The 23858-nt window shown below is 39.4% G+C and overlaps 2 protein-coding genes across 5 annotated transcripts in view; one reads left to right on the top strand and one right to left on the bottom strand.

Annotated features, from left to right (window-relative positions):
* Positions 1-23858, top strand: part of Carpa (Carbonic anhydrase-related protein A) — a 131342-nt gene that overhangs the window by 94284 nt on the left and 13200 nt on the right. For all 3 annotated transcript variants that reach the window (XM_077413187.1, XM_077413189.1, XM_077413188.1), the window contains exons 5-6: positions 12725-12820; positions 19732-19798. In XM_077413187.1, the coding sequence (XP_077269313.1) occupies positions 12725-12820; positions 19732-19798 (163 nt within the window). The remainder of the gene's footprint in view (positions 1-12724; positions 12821-19731; positions 19799-23858) is intronic.
* Positions 10605-23858, bottom strand: part of LOC143901149 (uncharacterized) — a 97370-nt gene continuing 84116 nt past the window's right edge. The window contains exon 6 of one of the 2 annotated variants that reach the window (XR_013258002.1): positions 10605-11261. Coding sequence is in view for 1 of the 2 variants with exons in the window: in XM_077413181.1 (XP_077269307.1) it covers positions 11215-11261 (47 nt within the window). In the remaining variant the exon portion in view is untranslated. The remainder of the gene's footprint in view (positions 11262-23858) is intronic. The other variant, XM_077413181.1, reaches the window with a different exon arrangement.

Genomic DNA, 23858 nt, shown 5'->3' with positions numbered 1-23858 from the left:
CGGTTTTACGAGTAAAACGATATACTTACAATCCCGGGATTTTCGGTTACGGTGACCACAAACGCGCAGTACAGACAATTATGAAATTCTAATCACGCCATTATCCTAGCAATCGCTTTACAAAGCGACAAATAATTAGAATTATCATGTAATTTGCAGTTTGCCAATTAATTATAACCGCAATGCAGTCGGTGACCGCGTCTGTGGCACGGGCACACGGCGCTCACGGCGCTCTCGTAAAACTCTACATATTGCGTACGTGATTTTATTCGCGAATGAACTATACGTAGAATCATTGCCGTAAAATGAGAGAGGAGGATGACCCGGGAATGACGATATAATTAATTGAAATTAATTACGTGCCGCCATCGTAACGAGACAAATTAAACATTCGATAAACGAGACACGACGGCGCGGCGGCCCAATTAACTGTGACCCATTTATTTCTCTTAGAAGCAATTCATACTTCCTCTTCCTCCCTGAACAATCCAATTTTCTTAAACTCACAAAATAATGCCGCGATCAGCCGCCAATGTGATAAACTCCTAAACTGAAAAGCGGAATCGATGGTGACTTTGTTGCTATTTTTGTCTTCGGCCGCAACGATATATTCTGATATTCTGTCAATTTTTCCTGGTAATTGTCACAAAAATTATTGGTTAGAAGATCCATTTAAAAGTTTTAAACATTTGCTTTGTGAAAAAATTGATATACGAAATAAATAGGTAAAAAGTAAAAGCAATGCGATATTCTTTGAAAGATAAATTGTAATGGAAAAATTCGCAGCGAGATGCAGCCGAACGGCGGATTCCACACACGAGCGGTATTACCAAGTCTGCTAAAAAATTAAACTTCCGAAAGCGCGCGAGCGCGGTTGAATCGGCGGAAATGCAATATCGATTAGTACTTCTCGTAAATACAGGTCGAAGGATACTTCTTCATCCTTTTTTCTTAATGACTGAAAAGGGCAGATTAATGAACCCGCCCAACCAGAGGTAATTATCGAGAATCGATAATCAAGAAGTCTAAATGCATTTGTATGTCGAATCGATGATACGACCCCAACACGGATTTCTCATTTATTAAAACTCGGTGTACGTAAAATTCAATATGCCATAATAATAACCAACTTCCTGGTCGCAAATCCCCTCAGACGGTAATGAGTTACAAGCATTGATGATAATTTAATTCGAATATCGCAAATACTGTTAAATAAACGAGCCACTAAGTCGTAATAAAGCTCTTATTTACAGCTTACTCTACATCGATTTTGAATAAGCGGTTAAACTTCATTTATTCATTTACGTGCTGAAACACGTTAATTATTTTATTAATTTTAGACATAAATTATAGCGTGTTTTTTTACATGTTGAAAAAGAATAATTTTATCTAACATTTTATAATTACAATCTTTAATTTCCACTTTTTGTTTCTTTAACGTGAACGAAATTAATGTACAGTTAATCGAGAACACAATACAATCACTAATTATATTTAGAATTATTTGCATTTACTGCTTCAGCAATTGATTCTGTTTAAAACCAAATAATACAGCATTTTATATAGAATTCAATTTGCAGAAATCCTGATAAAAGTAGCTCCCTTCTATTTACAAAAAAAAGCATGATAAATAAAAAATAAATAGAAATAAAAGTAATAATAGAATAAATCTTTATGAAATTGCGACATAAACCATTATCGGATAATATTTTTCAAGAGAAATAACATTTCTCTAACGTTGTTTATTGACAGCAAAATAATATTACGAAGTATAAATTTTTTAGACTTTTCGAGGTATTTTAGAACATCGATAAAACTATCTTTATTTAGAGATAAAACCTATTTCTCCAATTCGTTTCAAAAGCATGATATATAAGATGTACGAAGAAAATTCAGGGGATATCGATCTCATATATTCTTCTCGGTTATGTGCGTGTGATATCAGGCGCGATACGCGAATGGAAGAATGTTGAATACCACCTTCCTCGAGACATGAGGAATTTAGATATGCAGTTTCCGAGTTTTAGGAGTGTATTTTTATTTCGACGTGCACAGGCATTCGAATACATATATATAGTTTCCATCTTGATGCGCGGAGCATAGATTTTCCAACAAATCGCGCTCTAAAGAAAGAGCTCGCGCCGCGGTAAAAAACAATCTTATACGTATAAATCGCATTTTTTCTCTCTTCTTCGTATCTATTAAAATTTGATACGCCGTGATTTAGTGCGCTGTGTTGAGAGAAGGGTTACGAGCGCATTGCTGTTTAGTAAGATATCAGGAAAAGCGCCAAATAATCTGGGCCGACCGTTATATATCCTTGCGTCCTCAGTGAGGAGCGGGCTTTCAATGGCGTCGTGAATCAAAGGCAGTCATCTTCCATCGCACGGTCTGCCACCCCCTTCATCTAGCTTACGTCGCTTCTCTATATAGAACACCGACTATGCGAGAGCATATGTGAATTAATTTGATAGCTGCAAGGACAGATCCGGTGTACTTTTTCGCTTGTCGAATCGATCTTAACTTAAGAGAAGGGTTTGTTAAGTCAAAGAATAAAACATCAAGCTTAAAATCTGGGGATTTCTTTTTATATTTTATGTTTTTATATTTATATACAAAAGAACGGGAAATTTTTGGAGAATAGAATTTTCTCTTATTGCGTATGGATTTCTTAGCTATTTTGTGTCAAATACGGATATCTTTAATTAGTAAGACATTCATCAGGAACTCCAAAATTTTGCCGAATTTCAGGTGCCTAGGAGATAGTCGGGAAGGTGCAAATGTTAGGTGGATAAATGTAACACACGATAATCGTGCCGCATGTAGTCAATAAAGAGAGCATAACATGTTTATTGATCATTAATTCAGTACTCCCGGCGGGGAGAGCAAACACAATTACATTTGGAACCGGTACGCACGATACATTAATGCTAGGTGTACCCTATAATGCCGTGTGCTCAATAGACGCTTGTGTATTTGATGACAAAAGTTATTCGCTCAATTTAGAAAGAGATCGCTTTCATTGAAAGCACACCATGTATGCATGAACCAAAGCTGCATAATTAAATGTCGAATCTTGATCTCTGAGCATTGTCCCTCGCGATTATAAAATCGAAAATTTTAACACAATTCACTTAATATAACTCCAGCCCCGAGAGTATATCCATATAAATATCTTTTTTATTACAAGTTTTATTTTTTAGCTCATCCACGTCTATCGCAAAGAAATAAACATTTTTTTTTTTACCGATGGTCCATCAGGCAGAGCCAACAGCTCTGCGAACGGCTACGCGCACCGCACAAGCACGTTACACGATTTGCATTCAAATGCAACAGTGGCGTCGTTAGCGGCAACGGCGCGTTAAAAAGCCCGGCGATTAATCAACGACGGTGAAGGGCCCCGCATAGTTCCGTGGCGTCAAAGGGACGCGAATAATTCAAGCTGCAGCGGCAGCGACGGCATCTTGGTCGCGTAAACACTTGACGGCACGGGGGAGGGAGGGAGTCGCTGGATCACGGCTAGGCGTCGACGGCGTGCATAATGAAATCTGCATTAATACGCGTGCTCAGAAAGCCCGGGGGAAAGGGAGAGATCGGCGGTCATATGTACGAGCGAGAACGGGTTGGCGGTTTGGGCACGGCGCGGCGGTTAGCGGCCGGAGGACCGAGCGTTGGTTTGGGGAGGAAGGCTCGGTCTGAAAGCCCTAACCCGGGGAGGACAAGGGAATTCCAAGAGCCACGACACTCGAGCGAGTCTGACCCATTACCAGCGTGTTTGAGGGACGAGCCGCTTTGATGCCGAAAGCCTACTCGAGAAGCAGCTGATGGAGTACCTTGAGTGCGCGCGCTTCTCGAATGGGGTCCGTTTTCCCCGGTCCCTCATCCCTCGCGTCGCGAAACGGATGTCCACGGGAGTACGGCGCTATCCACCCCGGCAGAGACAGGCCCCTGTCGAGACCGTTCGCGAATTTATGGCCGCCGTGCCCGGCCAAATTGGGCGAACCGCGCGCGTTGCGTGTTATTGTACGCCATCGATCACGTAAGAAACGTCGGCGCGATTTTACTCGAATACATCTTCGAGATCGAGTCAGAAAAGATTTACTCAGAGAATGTGATGTGTAACACAGACCGATTCATAGAGTTATAAATATAATCTATAGCTTTGGAGAGCTATTAACAGAGTATATTGAGGATCTCTGTTTTTTAAATCTCTCGAAGATATTATAATACCAAATGAAAAATTTTCCGATATAACGATCATTTCGAAGCTGTAAGCGATTTCGTAACAAGGAAAATTTTACAAGTCGTAATTATCGGTTTTTATACGAGCTGAAATTTGAGCTCCGTTCTATGAAGAAAATGATTATAATAACTTCACTGCATGATAATTTGCTAATTAAATGTTTCCAATTTGGGTTAAATTATATCTATTTACACATAAATGTTAAAATATTATCTTATCGTCGTTGTTCCTCATCACAAATGTTTCACTTTCTAAAGAATTGTCAAAAGATCTCGTCGTGCTTGTTTGATATTTAGTAATTTTTAAAAATCTAATTAACAAATTAGCGCGATGAAATTAAAATGTAATTTTTGGTTGAAAATGTGATTAGATCATGATTTTTACGATATGATTCGTTCTCTGTCTCTTTCTCTTTTTTCTCGCTCTCTTTTTTAGAACACGTTTCACGAATTATTATTTTCTGCGGTTTCAATTTAAGCATAAATTTAATCGACCGATTAATTTCGGGATCAAAACCGAAACAGAACGGTGGCAGTGCGCAAATGCGACGTAGGATACCGAGGGTCCTTTTGATAGGAACGGCGCTCTGACAGCCGGTATACCCACTAATGGTCAAACAACGTGGCACGGGATTCGAGTGCTATGATTATGCCACCAGAGCGTACACAAATTGACAGGCATAATTGGTTTAATTTCTACATGGCGTCCAGTCCGTGGAACGCGGCCGTTCGGAATTGTCTGGAAGGACGCTAATACCTTAAAGCCACCCGTCGCGTCGCTATCGGTGTACTTCATTGCGCAAATGAACCCCGCAAAGATGACAAAATTTTATTATATGTTATTCCACGTTTAGCATTAATAATTAATTAATTAATTAATTAATGATCGTCGTAATAATAATCGTCGACCTTAATAACTGCAATTAAACAGACTGAGTGACTTCTTTGTACGAAATTGCACGAATACTGTTTATGAGAAATTAAAACGATTAATGAAACAATAGAGAATAGTAAAACAATCTCCATATAATTATTTATTGTATGCATTATTGTATACATTTCCATTGTTGTAGCATTATATTTATTTATATGTTTCATGGTAACACGATAGATTTTAGTAACTGTCCCTCAATCCGTTAATTTTTCAACTTTGTCATTAAGTTTACAGCGAAACTCTTTTAAGGAGAATGTGGCTGTGGGTCACGAGCGCGTACTAAACGTATGGTGGAATAAAGGGAAATCCGAAATGGTAGCGCGTATATTCATTTAATTATTCTGTGCAGAGCTTTAACCAGTCGAGAGGCCCTAGCGCGCGTTTCCGTAATTGTAGTGGTCGTTTATAGTTGAACGACCCTCGTCGCGTCGCGATTGTGTGTTGTCACGAGCGCCTCCCTTACTTCCGGTTTGTGCTAAAAGGTCACCGGCGGCGCGGCGCGCCGCGCGGCGCTGGGACCGAAGAGAGAGCGGTGCTCTTGGATATATTTTTTTTTTCTACACGTAAAGCTCCATCGTTCCCGCCATCGTAACTCTCTCGGCGGGACGTCGCATCTCGACACCCACTTGAACGTCATTAAAATTTTACAACCACGACTAATGTTGTATGTATATCATGAGCGGACTTTTCTAATTTCGATCGACGAATAAATTAATAATAGCGATGTCGATCGCGACTTAATTGGATCGCGGAATGATGTAACGCGTTACGAACGCTTGCTCCGCCTGGTTTCGGAAACTTATTAATTAATTTTGTGTTTATACTGCATTATTATACACGCATATACGATGCGGTAATTTTTTTTTTTTTCACCGGGATTACGCGGGCCCGCCGCACGCGCAAATACATATATATATACCGATAAGCGGCGGTGACTGCCAGCCATTATCGTAAGTGCCTATTCATACGATATTTGAAATGTTGGGAAATTGGAATATTATAGAAAACGTTTTTTTTTCTTCCTCTTCACGTTGACGTCGGGCTGACGTGAAAATGCGGCAGTCAAAAGCCCTGGACAAACAGAGATAGACGATAATCCGCGCGTCGCAAAGAAAGGCTTTTTACATGCCGTTCCGCGGGGTTAACTATATATAACGACGCTAAAACGTAATTAGCAATAATTTGAAAGTATAATCGCCACATTCAATTAAGCGCCGGCGACGCGATATAACAGGGGTATCCGTAGGAACGACGTAACGCTCGGACGGTAATGGAGTACTTGGGGATTTTTCAAACAAAATGACGCAAGACGCATCTACATATGAATAGTAGGAATTCTCCGACGGCTCTGTGTGTACACGTATACGCGTATACATACGCATCTACATATTAATGCACGCGTATCCCGGCGTGTATTGTCACGTCGGTCGCGGCGTCGCTGTGCCCGTATAGGCATTCGTGTCTGTGCTGCCGGCACTCGTGGGTTAATATAGAGCCGCCGGGTGGAAGGGTCGGTGGTAAGGGATGGCAGCGCGGCATTACAGCTATATATCTATCATAGTAGAATAGCGCATTGTGCCAGAAATCGTGATGGCATGCCCATAGGCCGCAAGAACGCCATAAGCGCACCCCCTAATGCGTGAATTATCCTTGATGCACATCCTCGCGAATCTGAGAAAAAAGACTCGTGTAATGACGCAACGTAAGATCGCAATGGTAGTGGTAATTTTGCGTCGAGTGCAGTAAAATGAGCCGTAGCTTTATAGAAAGGTCGGGACAAATATATTTTCTCATTCGAAAACAGGAATATTGCAATTAACGAATATACAAGAAACACATTGAAAATATCGATGCGACATATTAAGTATCAACAAAAAATAATTAATATAAAAAGGAGAAATCTTTATTGACGCATTAATCCGTCCATATTTAACAGTCTGAGATGTAGATAGATTTTCCTTGAGAGAACTGTCTCTATTATTATTATTATTTAATCCACTTATCAAACTTGCTACTTGTTTATAATATGCGATATCCCGTCTATTTTCTGGCGATTCGTTTATCTTCCGCCTTAAAAAATTGATTTTCGGAAACGTGTAAATACGCGGAAAATATCAAACTTCAGAGACACACGTTTCGGTATTCGTTATCTTGCTTTGATATGATTTCGCCGCTCTTCGGTTCGGCAATATTGGATTTTTCAATTATGACGGCAACACGACGTGCTGTCCTTTATTAAGTCTATCAGAACACAGGTTTTAATCTACCCGTTTTATTGGCTACGGTTTATTTGCTTACAGTTAATCGTTTATTACGTTCTGCTGACGTATATTGCAGGATTAAATTGTACATAATATGATGTTTAAATCTTCTATAATTATAATTACGATTCGGAGAATCGAAGCGGAAAATTGAGAGTCGACAAGTCCACTTTATTTTCAACCTTTGATTTGTTGAACACGGATTATATTGACAATGCATTACAACTCGCTACGCGTAACAACGTCCCGTTTTGAATCGGATTATTTTAATTCTTTAATTGCAATGTATTTACAGATTCTAATTTCCGTGTCCCTATGCTAATTTAAGATTAGCGACAAAAAATCGATTTTAAATTTGATAGAGATATTTTATAACTGCAATGTTCAGCGAGCATACTTTATATAAATGAATCTCGTTTATCTCGAGGTGCCGATTTTTCAGTTTAGTACGTTTACCCCCTCGCGATTGCACTCGCTGATTTCACACTTGATGCGCCCAACGAATGAACCGCGCATATCGAATATTCATATATCGGCCGTGACTCGCAGGGCGTTATCACACCTGCTCCCAAAGTATTATAGAGGCACCGCGCTGAAAGAACGTATATATAACGCTATGAATATACGCGAGAGTGCGCATATCAATTAAGAAAAGAATAGCTTTATCTGTTAACTCTACGCTTATGATTTGATTTTCGTAGATCCAGATTTACCAGAAATTTTTTTTCATTTTTTTTATAGCATATGAATGTGCGGTTGTAGAAATAAATTATAGCAATGTTAAAATAGAGGTTTCAGTGTTCGGTGTAGTTATCACAGAAACTGCTGCTTGCGAAGGCGATGGGAACTGTTTGTAATCAGATCCGGACAAAGTTTGCATACGAGACAATTTCGTGTGTCCAGTCTGGTAGCTTGCATTGCAACTGCAAGATAGCCTCGTAGGTCCAGGCCAATAGGTTAACTAGTGTCGTCGGATCAGTTGCTATTACCGCTTACCGCTATGCCGCTGTGCATAATATCGTATCGAATCATTGTAATATATAAAATCTGATATCGCAATGCGATATTGTTCACAAAATGTATATATCTTCTTGAAAACTGATACTTATACCCATTACTCTTGTGTCCTTCTTCACTTGAAATCATTTTAATAATGTACGTTGAAAGTCGAACGATACCTCTTTGCACACGATTACAATGATTACGATGATGAAAATATGATCTCCATAAATTACATTATTTATTACGTTACGAAATTACAGAACATGCTTTCAAATGGATATCGCATGCTATAGGTGACACTTTGCGTTTTAACAAATAAGCTGATACACGGTATTCGCGGTATTTTTTGTTAGTCCGGAGTAGATATTCGACGATGATTAACTCCACTGCGTGTGTAAAAATAATTTTCACCGAGACTGTCGTCGGGACCGCTTAAAGAGGAGATAATGCGTTTACCGAATGCGCGACTGTGTTTGCGGGCTCGTCGCAGTCTTCGCAGAGGGTAGTGATTATGCTCTAGTGGCGGGCAAAGTGGCGGGTAAAGCACGAGATGGTGGTCGTGAAGGAGGCATCGGGCCAGGATGAGAGGCAGAGTGCAGAAGATACGTTGAGATCGGATGGTATACACGTGAAGTGAAGGTGCTCAGAGGAAGAGAGGGCCAGCTCGGCACTTCGCGGCTTACCCGCGGTGAATTCCGAATTTCCAGGGCGTAGCAAATTTCAGAAAGCTCGGGCTATATACCGCCTTGGCTCGGTCGTCAAGTATTAGGATTTTGCTCGCCCGTGACAACGAATTTCGGGATCGCCGCGTAGCTAAGAGCCGCAGAATTTTATCCCGGCTCGAGATAATGGAAGGACGAAAAAGTACACCGTATTTCTGAATAAAAGCTCGCGCGTGAAAAAATGTAAAAATAAATGCCGGTAGAATAACATCTTTTGTCACACGGATTATCCTATTTCTTTTTTTAACGAATATACTTTATATTATGTGCACGTAACAATTATACGCAGTTCTCTGCGTCATAAATTTAAAATGTTACACAATTCTTACGTGGCCTTCAGCCCGAAACTGTGTAACTCGCATTAAGTTATGCTTGTGTTCGACATTTCGAGACAAAACAGAATTTTGTATGCTATACATAAATTATTTCATTCGTCAGATGGTAAGAAAGGGGCTTAAAAACGTAAAAGATATTTCTAATATGATGTTTTATAATACTCAGAGAACGAAGGTTCTACAATATGTATCAGCAATAATATAATGAGCGCTGAAAGCTGATTTGTCGACAGAGTGCTTCTTAATAACAATTTCTCTCTTTAGCCGTATTGACTAGTCGTACAAGGTAACCTGGAGAAAAATCTGTTAAGCAAAAAATTCAATTTATTGAAATTACGTGCAATTATATTATAAAAAATATTTGATTATTGGTTTCAATAAAATCAAGTTAATTATATACGCATACATGTTACGTGCAAGCCAGACTCGTAATTGCAAGTCTTTAAATTTATTATCAAATACTTTGAGGAAAAAAGATAAAAATTTTGATTCTTTGTGTCTTGAGCTGGTATAATTAAAGTGATTATAATTTATTGTTTAAAATATCTTGGAAAAATTGTAATTAAGAATGCATACGTATACTTGATTTTCCAAAAATCATTCGTAATCTCAGAATATATTCGTGCATTAAATTTTATGAAGTTTGAATAAATGCTCCCTCAACTTTCCACAGACTGCTGTTTTCGCGTACCTAACTTCCACTTCTGTTTACCCGCGATAAATATTGAAACTTTCAGTTTGCATGTAAAAGCCGTCAATCAAACGTCGAAATAAGTCGCTTTGCTGATTCACATAATTTTTTCTTTCTTAAATTTCTTGTTAGAAAGTTGCGTCGAAGGAACTTTCCGAGTTTTATTGTTATATTTAATTTTTTACCTTAAAGGTTTAAATTAAGATGAAAGACACGTGACAAATCAAAATGAGAATTAATCGACACATGAAAATTGTGCGAATGTCTAACTAATAAATAGAATATCCAATAAATTTCAGTGATAAACATTAGTAATTTTTTTTATTAATATTATTGATTAGTTTTATATAGAAGGATTGATTTGAGCATATGACACGTGCTATAAATATTTGGAACTGTATGAATTAAATATATTACCCATATTCTTAATCATTCTTCATATTACATAAAATGTACAATAATCATAATAATTTATAATCTATTTTTGCTTTTCAATTTTCAAAACGCATCAAAATGAACAGAATCTTCGTAATTTCATTCTCGCCACATTGTAACAATAAATTATCATCTGTGTTCTCAATAATTGAAATAAAATCTCATTTGAAAGATATAAAATTTTTCGACTACGTGATGACTAAAAAGAGTAAGAAAGAAAGAGAGAGATTCCTTCTTCCATGAGCGAAGAAGCTACCGAGAGAAAAATATCCTGCTAAAAGGCAGAAACGATGAGGAAAGGGGAGCGGTCGGGGCGGGAGAAAATTTCACGAAAATGAGAAGAAAGAGAGAATCTTTCCTATTCCTAGTAGTACGAGTCGTACTTTGATCAGACGCAGTGGATTTACACTCACTCCCAGCAATTCTCCCGCTTCCTCTCGTCGCGTTGCACTATCTTTTTTTTCTCGCGTATCTCACGTCGCTCTCTTATCCCTGTATCCCTCTTTCTTCATATCCTTGCCCCCATCTGTCGCGCTACAGCCAGCATACTCCGATGTCTTTGAAGAAGAACTCGTCGCGCGTCGCGGGCATTTCAGATACCCTTAGGCACAACCGGAAGTGCCGTAGCAATGCCATTACCTGCAGAAAAGAAACAGATACACGGATACAGCGAAGAAAGACGGAACGATGGAGACAAAAGGGAAACTACGAAAGAAAGAGAGGGGAGGTGAGGTGTAGAGAAAGGAGGAGGGTGAAAATACTGCAAAGAAAAGCGATCGCGACGAAATCTTTTTCTTCGCGAGAAAGACACGTACACGTCGTCGGTGTCTTTTCCGCGCCTTATCCAGCATACAAAACTTATAGCAGGTGACATTCGTGGGAAATGAGACACGAAACGAGATGTATGTCCCAAAAAAAACAAGATACATTTTACGAGCGACTTGCAGGTTTCCATTTCTCTATAAACTGAACGCTGCTTTCCCGTGTGCACGCGACGATAGATCCGTCTTGTGACTTACCTGCATACACTGTACACTTATCTAGGTTTTCTTTCTAAAACAACGAGAGCCGCGTAGTGCATGCATTCTTTGCTATTTATAAATCTTGCGGATGTGGTTAGTTGCAGCGAAAGGAATATTTATTTTATTGTAATAATAACATATATCTATTTGTACATATGAGAATATGAAGATAAAGGCGAAATGTGTTAAAAGGCGCGCGAGATATGATCAAGTATCGAAGGAAACTTTATTCTCGCAAGAGTTCAATATTTCTACAAAAAGTGTACATAGTACGAGAGAATATTTCCGTTTACTAAAGACGAAGATTCTGACGTAAGAAGGCGCACAAAAATGTCAAAGGAAAAGTGCATCCACATATGGTATGCGCTTAAGAATCTTGGCCTCTGAAGATTTATATACTCGCGTAAGAATGTGATTTAATAGGTATGTGTTCGATAAATATTCTTGGAATATTTATTCAAGGCATAAAAGACGGAGCCGAATATACTTCCAATGCGCAGATCATACTCCGGAATCTTTTATCGATTTCTTCAATTTTTAACACAATATCCAACATGTATATAAAGCTAAGAATTTATAAAGACAATTTATAAAAGACGTGAATAATTTTATTACATTTAGTATTTTTAGAAATATCAGTGCCTCTTGAAAACTGAAGAATAACCGCCCAAAAGTCATTGATGTTCTTTACAAAGTATTTTTATTTGTTATATCTGCATTTTGTATGAGTATTTTTGAGTTTACACAAAAAATTGACTTAGTATTTATCTAGCCCTGAATATTTATTAATACATCGAGGGCTCTGCGTTTAATTAGCTGCAGTAAAGCCGGCAACGGTCGACCAGAGACGTGATTGTAGCGAGTCGATCTCGAGGGGAGATAGAAGCATGGGGCAACAAGGAGAACGACGTGGTACGAGGCGTCGTCGGGCACGAAATGTTCCGGAATCTAAACTCTGAACTCGAGAATTTGTTCGTGCGAGGACGGAATTTGTCGGCGTGATCGCGTTGCGGGAGATACGATTATGCCCGTGGCACGATTCCACCGGGAAGGTAATTTCTTTGTGGTTTTCTGTTGCAGATACAAGTCTATGGCTTTAATGCCGAACTGTATCACAACATGAGCGAGGCGCAGCATAAAAGTCAGGGACTGGTGGCGATCTCGTTAATGGTGCAGGTGAGTGAATTTTCCGTCCACCCGACGAAAGTTTCGTCCATTTTTCAAATTGTTTAAATCCGCAAAAGTTTTCGCACGTATAACTTCCACGCTATAAATTTTTACAGTCATTTAATCTTATACATCATTAATAAAAACGTAATTAAAGCGCGCAGATATTAACTTTGCTGCATTCGGTAAAATTGAGAATGCATATGGTTCTGGAAGAATAAATAAAATGTAAAAAATAATTTTATAACATTAAATTTAAGATGTTGAGGGATATAAGAGTTTCTTTGAAATTTAAAGAATTAGGATTTAAAAATTAACAATATTGTTTAGTAACTATTTTTATTTCGCGATACCTGTGAAAATTTATAAGAAATATACATCGAGTTTAATTAGCAGGGTTTTAATTAAATGTAATAAAGCCGACAATGATCGACGAGAGACATATAACTTTATGTATGCAACAATGTATGCAATTAATATTACACATAACAATGTAAACTACTAAAAAATACATATCCAAATTCATTTACATGATAATCTATCGGTTTCTAACTAAACTCTACGTTTAGTTAGGCGAGCCGCGTAAATTGATAATTATGTTGGTTGTTAACACCTTCGCCACTTCCCATCCCTCGACTCTTGTCAAGCCATCGTGTTATGGCGAAACCGTTTCTAACATTGCAGGGCGCATATCGTGATGCTAACTTTCTCGACTTTGGACCGCACTTAGCTTCCCCTTACAAATGCATTCAGCGTATCAGAGATTACGGTAGTTAGCACGTGACAGACACTATGTATAGCCTCGCTAATAACACTTGCCTTGCGAGGAATAAATGACGAATGTTCGATTACGTTAATTCCCTTAAACTCGCTAATTCTTTCGCGGGAATTTTTGTTGGAATTATACACATCTAGATGAATTGCCAGAAAATAATTTGGTACAGTCTGACAAGTTCTATAAAATTTCGAGAATAATACGTTGAAGGATGTAACAAATGTTTTCGACACGAGTAAAAACAACTTCGCGTATAAAAGTATGCGAGCGCGCGCGCATGTGCACAACAGGTATATAGACCAGTGAAGTTTCTCCAACGGGTATTAATTACATCACGAAGGCGAGGGCGAACATTACCCGTTATTTTTTCAAGCAGCAAACCTCGGCAGCCCTTACATTTCCAACTAACAATATCATTATTATGGCATAATCATTTCGGTCGGGGGCTGCGCGCAAACACGCGGTAAGTTTTCCAAGACGCGCGGCGTTTAACACAGGAATAAATTCCAAAGTTTTGAGAGGAACCTTCTGGCCGGCTAAAGCTGTGTCGCGACTCTCCTTTATCCCTTGTGTTCGTTTCTTTGTTTTACGTCTTTTCTTACCTCGTCGGTCCATACCTTCTCATTTTTCTCGTTATAAACGCCAAATCGTACTTTTGACCGAGGTCATTCTTTATAAAATAGATAATCGCAATAATCACAAACACGCGCAAATCGACAAATCAACAAGTTGTAAATTGTAATTTTATGCAGTTTTGCTTGATACACTGTTAAATATGAAAGAATGAAAATTAAATACTACCTGACCAAAAACTAATACCTTGAGTTAAATAAGATTTTGTTAATTTTAACTATGCGTGTCGAAATTCATTAATAATAACGAAATTATTAATGTGAGCTAAAATAGCCGATATAACGTCATATTGTAGGTGTAATTTGAAAATTGTATTACAAATATTTATAATATACAAATAACATGTATATATGTAATATATGTATATAATATATGTAATATAATATATAAATATCTGTAATATTATTTTCAAATTACACTTACAATATCACATTACAATTTGTATCGCGTTTCATTACGCAGCATACTGTATTGTACTTTTTACAATAAATAAATTTGCCATTATATTTTTTTCTTCGCATGACAACAATATCGAATATATGAAATGTATATCTGTGCGTAAAGAATAAATCGGATAGTATCGATCAAAGCGAATACGATTTTAATATCATACAGAAAATAACGAACCGTTTTCCGTTCGTACTCCTTTTCGAATAACGAAATTATTATCGTGGAGCAATTATTTCGCTCATGGATAACCGCTCTCTCGAGCTTCCTCCAGATCATCTACAAACTGAATTTGCAACCTCCAATGGAATTATTAAGCCGTTATCTCTTCCTTCACACGATCTTCCTTTTCAATTTTTTGCTGATAGGAATCTATACCCCATTAGTCCGTTATTACACCATTTGAACAAATATTATAATTAATGCATGATAAATTAGCTTTAATCTAATATTTAAATGTCTTGCTTGCTGACATTGTCGTAAGATTGAAAATGGAAGAAATCTTTCTCTATTAATTCGTACGAACAAATTTATATACCTCAAAAATAAACTGCGAGGAAAAGAACTTTGCAAAGATAGAGGATCAGAATTTTTTTAACAGTAATCTTTTGTGAAATTTTATGCCGCCAAATAGATTTAGACGAGAAACTACGTGTTTATAAAATATATGTATATATATATATAGATATGTATACATGTTTTTCATTTGTAGTTAAAACCACGAATGGACTGAGTTTTCAGCTATGTTATTTGAACAGAAATAGAGAAACGTGAGCCAGCTCGTTCCCACATTTTCTGCCGCGGTAGAGAGCGGAATATTTTTCACGTATAATAATCTAAAATGAAAAAGATTATCGTCACGTGATGCATTTTTCCTCCCTCTTCTCTCTTCCTGTAAAGGGTGCGATATAAAACATGCAATAACCACTGCCGACCTGAACTGTATTTATCTCCAGAATAACTTTGAAACTTTCGGCGACGACCTTCTGTCTCCTACGCCACTTGCGCGCACCCTCTTTCGGCGAGCGCCCTTTTCCCGTCCGTTTTCCGCTCTCTTTAGCAACTTAGCCTTCGAAACCGCGGTGTAACGAAGACGAACGAAATAAGAGTGGAAAAGAGAGAAAGAAGGAGAGAAGCTGTATGCGTTGCAGCGACTATGCGTCATAACGACGCAGTTTGACTCCGCTTGCAGCCGTCGACAAACGACAGCAACTTCTGAATATTTTTAAGAGGGATGTTTACGAGCGCTTTAAGGCGACGACGATGGCTTTAAGACGATGAAAAGGGTTCGTCGACGCGATAATACCGAACATAATAGCGCGCTTTTTCCGCTAGAATTTACAGCCGCGCCTCTACGTGCGCTTTTACATTAGCTCTCGTCTCTCGTTGCTTGCCAGCCCGTCTGCTGATTAATATGACAGATAAGTATATAAATATTCATGATCCCGATGATCCGGCTCCCGCAGAGATAATGCAAAAGATTTTTCGGTTGCTATATATTCCATAGTGGATTAGTATTCCATCGGAAGAAAGATATTAGAAGAAAAATCGAAAAATTTTGATTAATTGAAATTGCTCAGTCAAAATGATTTTATTTACTTATAATTGCGCTATGGATTAATGTTGAATTAAACGTTATAATATAGAAAGTCGCGCGACGCTTCGGATGTGTGACAAATGAGAGGGAGCTAAATGTTATTATAAATTAAAATCCGCATAAATAGAGAACACTTTGGGTGACCGCGAAATATATTTTCGCATTATAAATTCCAATGAGAGCAAAATAAACCCGGGCAAATGCAGCGGTTGCACGTCCGAAAAGGTTAGTGTTTTGAATAATCCCATTGCGGCATCATCCTTCCTGGAAACCTTTAACAGGTGCTCGATCTCCCGACGAATAGATCGTAAAGGCGTGTCTGGAGGCAACGGGGTTGACGACTGTAATTCAAACGGATTATACCCTGGGGTGTCTGAGGGATGAGATCCAAATGAGTCGGTACCTCGGTGATACACCGTCGGTATTTCTGCGATCTCAGACCTAAACGAACTCCCGTCGACGTTTTAACGCGCAACGCCGGAAACTTTCAAAGCGTCAATACTCCGTAAAACTCCGTAATGCGCTAACATATGTTGTTCTGAATTTCAACATCAAAGGAACGATTCGTTATAATAGACGCAGCTTGATGAATAAACTCATCGCGATTTTTATAATTCGCGCAATTATGCGACAATTGACGCGATTATGCGCCACTTTTACATCTGGCCTTGCTGCGACCGTTGCGACGTGTAAATAGCGCGTGCCGTCGTCGTGACAATTGCTTTGTGGAATGCGAGAAGGTCAGAGAGAAACTATAGCGACTAAATGGAATCGAAAGTTTCTTGGAAAGAGAAACGGGGGAATCGCGACTTACGACCTAAAATCTGTGAGGTATATAAGCGTGTCATGCTGGAAAGCTATTGGAAAAAAAAGTTTCGGACCCCCCCTCCCTCCCATTCGAGCGAGGTGGAAAAAGTTTACTCGCAACACACGCGACTCCAGCGACTTTATTTTCGCGAATTGCTTGCGATTCATCGCAAAGGTAAATTACGTACAAACACGAATTCGTGATATTAAAAGAGCGAAATTTGCATGTAAAACAGTTAATTTCTTTTCGTTCTTTTGAAAGTAAAAGGCTCGATGTGATCAATTGTAGCGAATTGTAATTATAATTATATAAGAGCGCAATAAAGGCATCGCACTCTCCTTTCTTCGGTGGACAAATATCCTTTATCAATACAGTCAAATGATTAGCATGGCCGGTTGTTTATCACTTTAACTGCTGCGAGGAAATTGCTAACTCGTAATTACGCTACGTCAATTTAGCGCGGCTGTCAGTCAGTAGTCCTGATCTAATGACAAAAGACGGGAATTCCGCGCTATCAAACTGAAGGAGAAATTCGGCACGAAAGGATCCTTGTGTTCCTACGAGAGACGGAGAGAGGGAGGGAGAGGATGAATGAATCGGCGCTTGGCTAATTCCCCACGTCCGTCGGGTTGACTGCATAATATGACGCGAAGCCGAGCACTGACTGTTCCCTGCACCGGTTCCAGGGCAATATACTCTTTATCTGCGATCATCGGAGCGCGGCCAGAAGTGAGACCAGAAGGACCTCGCCGCGCGATCGATATACGATCTCAGGACGGGGCGTCGTCGTTGGAGCTTGTTTATTGCCCAACTGCCGCGGAAATTACGAAGCTACAATTACAAATTAGTGTACAGTTGATTTGCCAAACAAGTAACAACATGCTGACGGCGTAAGCCGCAACTGCAGACCGGATTTAACTAGATAGACTTTGGTCGTGCCATGTTGGGATTTAATGCAGCTGATTTCGCAGTATTTTACATTGGATGTTGGACATATAAACGCAAACGGTGAATTAATAAGTAAATTAAATATATTTTTAGGAAACTTTTTTAGTAATTAATTTAAACGAAGCAACAATGAAATCGGAAAAAACATACACTATCGTTAATAATTTTCGATGTATTGTAGAAAAAGAAATGTGCTTCTCGTTTACTTTTACTAAATATTTTTTAGATTTATATTTTTGTTGAAAATTCAAATGTTCGTGAAACATTATTCGGCAAGTGTCGTGCGTGTGAACAATGTCAGTACGTGTTATAAAGCTTCATCGTATCGGCGATAAAAAAAAATTTTCTTTTGATTAAATGAATATGAAGAAATCATGATTACCGCGAATTTTCTCAGTTAAGTTTATCCTAGAGCGACGAGATTAAGAACGTTTAAGGACGGCCGTCATTGAGATTAATTCTCTTAGCTCATAATTAAGATTAGGGTCCCTTTATTACAAGAAATTTAAAGGGAGATTAAACCGTCGGCGTCCGCTTACCTGTCTCGCAACTGAATCTCGATTACGTCCTATGTAATTCTCAAGTGTCTGGATTAAGAGGTAAAACAGTCGCCACCTCTTTACATAACTTATAGCTCCGGATAAATTCAATAGTATTATATCCATTTATCCGATAATTGTTGTGTCATAAAACGCTATGAGATCTTATGAAACAAATATATAAAACATCTGCGAGATATAAAGTCTGCACTCGAATATTAACTTCTTCTTAAAACATTTAAATCGCAGAGTCTACGATATAAACGATATTTAAAAATACCAATTTAATTATCGTAAAATACATTTTACGTAAACGAGGAGGGATCTCAAAATCTCAATATTACGACCAAAAATATTTAATAACTAATATATAATGCATAAGTAATATGCAGTAAATATAATGCATTTTTAATGTAATTTATATTTACACGCGATTTTTTCTTTGCTATAATGATATAATCGATGTCACCAAAGGTTAATGGAGACATTGTTCCTCTATTATTCGTTCACAATAGCTCTTTTGTAAAACGTTCTCTTATATGCGGTAACAACATTGATAGTTTTAATTAACGATTATCCATAAATCTGGATACTGAAGTATACGTCCATTATAGAGAGAAGTACCTCTGCCGCGCGCGCAATTCCATCCCCGATCGTATCTCACTTCATTTTATCCATCTTCTTATCTCCCTTGTTTACCTCTATTTACGGAATAGAGAGACGAGGCGGAGGCGGCGATAATAATTTTGTGCCACGGAATAGGGAAACGGCGAAACTTTTGATCGACGGCGGACCCACGCGGCCGCGCCGCGCAGATCAACTTTTATTATTTATAGTTACTTTAAAGTCCACGGTCGGTTTAGTCAGGGGTTTTACGGTTACCTTTATAATGGCGCCCAGTGTAGAACTTTTGAAACGACTCTTTGCCTTCACCTCTTTATGCGGTGCACTTAGCACCGACCGAGCAACCCCTTTTCATGGGAAATCGATGGAAAACGTATCAGGGCGGAGAAAATGGCGCGGGGGACAGGGGCAGAATGGCGAAGGACACATCGCCGACGGTGCATGCGACGGGCGGGTGTTGGTACGGTGCGGTGATGGTGATGTTACGTGCGGTATAAGGTGTCACTGTCGTTTAGCCGGATACACAAAGAAAGCTGTTTTCTGTTTCAGCTCGGCGAGGTGTTAAATCCCGAGTTGCAGATCATCACCAGCGTGTTCAGCAAGGTCATACATCGAGGTGAGTACAATACATCGCGGAGGGAGGCATAAATATTTTCCTAAATCAAGCTGGAAATTCTGTCGTCATCTTTCACTCTCTATTGCGTAATATCACGCTCGCTTGTATCTCGTTCAACGACGTGATAACTTTTTTCCTCTTAACTCCGCAACTTCGAGGTCTTACTGGATGAGATAGCTTTTCCTTTTTGTGCGCGTAATGCCCATTTGGCTGCGATCTCGTCCCTCTCATATACGCGGTACAAAGTGATCTTAAACAACATCGAATCCTAATTTTTGTCATTTTGTTATTAATTATATGAATAAATATAAATAATGTATACGTTGCCGCATTTTCCGTCCGAGCAAATATAGGCTCATAATTGGCGAAGAGTATATTTACAAAAGTAAATCGCATGTGTCGTGTTTAAACGTTGCTCCATTATTCCCTTAAACAAAAACTTGTGAAACGTGTAATAATTGGCATACGAAATGTGTAATTTTATGCTGGAAAAGACCTGATTTTGAAAGTAACAGTAAAATTTAATGGATAATATTTATGCAAAATTGCAATCGGCGTTCTGATCTTTTCGATGCTAATGAATGCAGGTGCATGGTTATTGATGTCGAGACAAATCAAGCGACGTGTAATAATTATCTATTCGTGATCGCTCCTCCATTGGTGCTTTTTACAATGTACGTCGGACGATGCGATGTAATGACAGACGACGTAACTATGCCGTATTGTGTCGCCGGAACGTAAATCCTGAACAAGCTGTGCGCAGCTCGATACTAATTTCCTACCCCAACTAGATGTGTCATTGAAATTGTCTCGACGCGTACTCCACATCGAAGGAACCTAATATATGGCGCTGCACACTGGCGGATCCTAGAGGGGTGTTTTGGTGTTAAATCTTCCAAATAAGAAAAAATAGTTTTGTGGGCTCTGTTTAAAAATTTAGCACAAAATGCATTAATATTAAAGCAGGCTCTATAAGAAATTTCACCGCGTCCTCTTATTGATCCTGGAGTAAAAGCTATAAGCGTGATACTAAAAAAAAATATCAAACCAAATATAATAAAAATAATTTTGCCGAAACACTCCATTATCGACAGCAGGATCCGCTAGTGGCATAAGAGATGAAACTTCGGAAAATAATGAGATCTAATTATCTCGTATATATAGATCTAGATGGAAATTCAATATCCCTAAATATTTTAAGGAGGAAAAAATACTGGACTATTTTATATAGAAATAGACTTTTTATTCTTAGCATTTATTGGTGAAAAAAATTTATATATACACACATAATTATATTTTCTTTACGTTTTAGTTTCATCAAAGTTATTTTTACAAAGTTATCACATAACTTTTGTTTTCACGAACATCAATATCCGATCGCGACTTATGTTCGTAAGAGAGATGAATCAAAGATATCTAAACATGTTAGAAAACCAAAATCAGAAAGTTTTCTCGAGCCAAACGCACTTAGTATCGGCGGTAACCGAAGGTCTCGATTCGTTCGACGTCGCCTGAAAATTCTGAAAGACGAGGCTGCAATTAGTGAGCTCCCGTTAAAAGACTATAGTCTGCGAAAAATGTGGCACGGGCGAGGGTCAGATATGCGCTTTCGCGATGAATACGCGCTTCACGCATCGGATATTCGCAGAAAGCTTCGAACGGAGAGTTGCCCGGATGCTGCGGTTCGCCGGAGTAACCGCGGATAATAAATAAAACGCCGTTGGGAGGAGAGAAGAGTGTCGGTTTTGCCGGTGATACCCGGATGAGGCTTAGAGGGGCGGCGACGGTGGCGGCGGTGGCTGCGGCAGCGACGGCTGTAGCGGATGGCACTCGAGTCGAGAGTGAAAAGTCGAGAGCGGGGGCCTCTACGAGGAGGAAAAAGACGAAGGGGACGAAATGACTCTCTTAAGATAACGAGTCACTTCCTCGACCCACCGAGTATTCGCGCCAGCGGAGGCGTCTATGTCGCCGTAGGATAGAGTGAAAAGCACCCTTTTTCTCTCTAATTTTAAGTTGGAATTTATAAGAACGATGAGTTATCATATCCGGTTGGATAAGTAATGGATGCTTTCCGGAGAGCCGTTTCTAAACACAGTTAATAACTCTCTTTCATATCTTTTAAAATATAGATCTGTATGTCCAATGACTGTGCACGTTTAATTTGTAAATGAGTACAACACGATAATTTTTTTTTTTTTTAAGAACGATATCCTGAAAGTCATCCCTTTTATCGCGTAATGTCGCGCATACTTATAAATAATTATCGCAGGGATCGTTTGTATCGTAATACGAAGATTATAAATACGCGTTCCATTGAGAATGACAAAAAGTAAAAGTAGCAGCGTGAGTATGAATAATGAGAAAGCGTTTTAGCGGAGAGCAAGAGTAATGAAGAAAATGCGAACCGACGGTGTAAATTACTTACAGTAATGCTTTCCCGTGCATCGAAGTAAGCGAAACAATGCTACTAGACAACTAGTTAATAAATTTCCAGCTTTCTAATTACCATAGAGTAATTAGTATATTTTCTCTTAAAAAGAGGTAATCGTTGAGCTCCGTCTCTTTGTTTCATTTTTCGTGAGTAATTGTAATTTACAATATTTAAAATAATAAATTGCTTGTGAGATATCAATATTTATCTGGCATTTCGTGGGTTCTGTCGCAACCATACATTTTTTAATATAACGTTGTTATATATTTTTTATTATATTGTACGTTTTTTTTCAAAGTATTTATAACATTATAATTCTGCTATAGCAATTTTTATATTAATCTGATTTTATCGCTTTCATATCATTATATACGGGCAATGCGACATTCGCGTAATATCACGCAAATTATAATTAACTCAACTATGCTAAACAATAAGCGGAAGAAAATTGTAGCGTTGTGTCAAAGCGCCGATAACGCGCGCGCGCGGGCGCGTTATACCAGAGCGTGAATTGAGTCGCTGTAGGTAGCGGCGCGTTTATATCATCACGATCCGTCCGCGATTTTTCATAACTTGTCTCGGCGAATTAACGCCCGTCAGAGCCTCGTTACGATATTAAAATTAAATGGATGGCGCGCATAATGGATTATAGCGCTCGCGCCGCTGCGTCAAGAACTGGCGCGAGCGCGATCCGCCGTTTTGATGCATCGCGTCGCGACTTTTAGGGTCGGTTGTTCCAACCTATTGGTAAGCTAACCAATAGTTAAATCATATGTCTATCTTTGTCTAATATAAAGGAAAAACAAAGACATACATATGATTTAGCTATTAGTTAGTTTACCAACAGGTTGGAACAACCGGCCCTTACGGACGCAAATTGCGCCCGACATAAAATCGAAATATGATTCCCTCTCCTTCGCACGGTCTTTCTCCCTTTCTGCCTTTCTCTCTTCTCCCGCAGATTCCATCGGCGCAACGAACTTCCTCCTGCGATTTGCATCCGCCGCCGCCGCCGCGCCGTCTCGCGCGCGCGCCCGCGCCCGCCGGCAAGAAAAGCGCCTCGTTCCTCGTTCAACTTGCGTGGCATAATTCTGCGAATGCCACGGCTGGTTGCATTGCTCGACGAGGAAGAAAATAAACTTTACAGCCAAGTATTCTCGTGGGTGGAGGGGAGGGGGTTTAGAGAGTGGGACGAAACGCCGCGCCGGTAGAGAAAAGGGCGGAAGGACCGTCGATGCGCACTCGGTGTGCTTCCCGGTAGGATTTCAGATACCGCCTCCGTCACCTCCTCCGCCTCCTTCAGTCCGTGGGTCCGTATAAGAGCGTTTGGTGTCTCCTCGGCTAAACGATTCGACCTGGAAGCGTGCCTGGCGCTTTTTACACGGTTAACACGATCAACGCTCCGGCAGGCGGGGTGATAGCAGGAGGGGGGAGGGGAAAGGGGCGACACGGGGGTCGATTTACAAGGTACGGCGATGTCACATACTCCGGCCGGCTGGTGGTGTGTGCATAAATCTGTATGCGCGCCCGGGCACGGCTATGTGTGTATTTTAATCAATACCCTGTTGACACCGCGACCAGGGAACATAAATCATAAGACAATGGAAAATGGCGCGCGGGGAGGAGGAG

This window comes from Temnothorax americanus, unplaced genomic scaffold, assembly GCF_048541705.1.
Source record: "Temnothorax americanus isolate GAGA-0224 unplaced genomic scaffold, ASM4854170v1 Scaffold32, whole genome shotgun sequence".
Taxonomy (NCBI): domain Eukaryota; kingdom Metazoa; phylum Arthropoda; class Insecta; order Hymenoptera; family Formicidae; genus Temnothorax; species Temnothorax americanus.
This window is presented reverse-complemented; position numbering and strand designations above follow the sequence as displayed.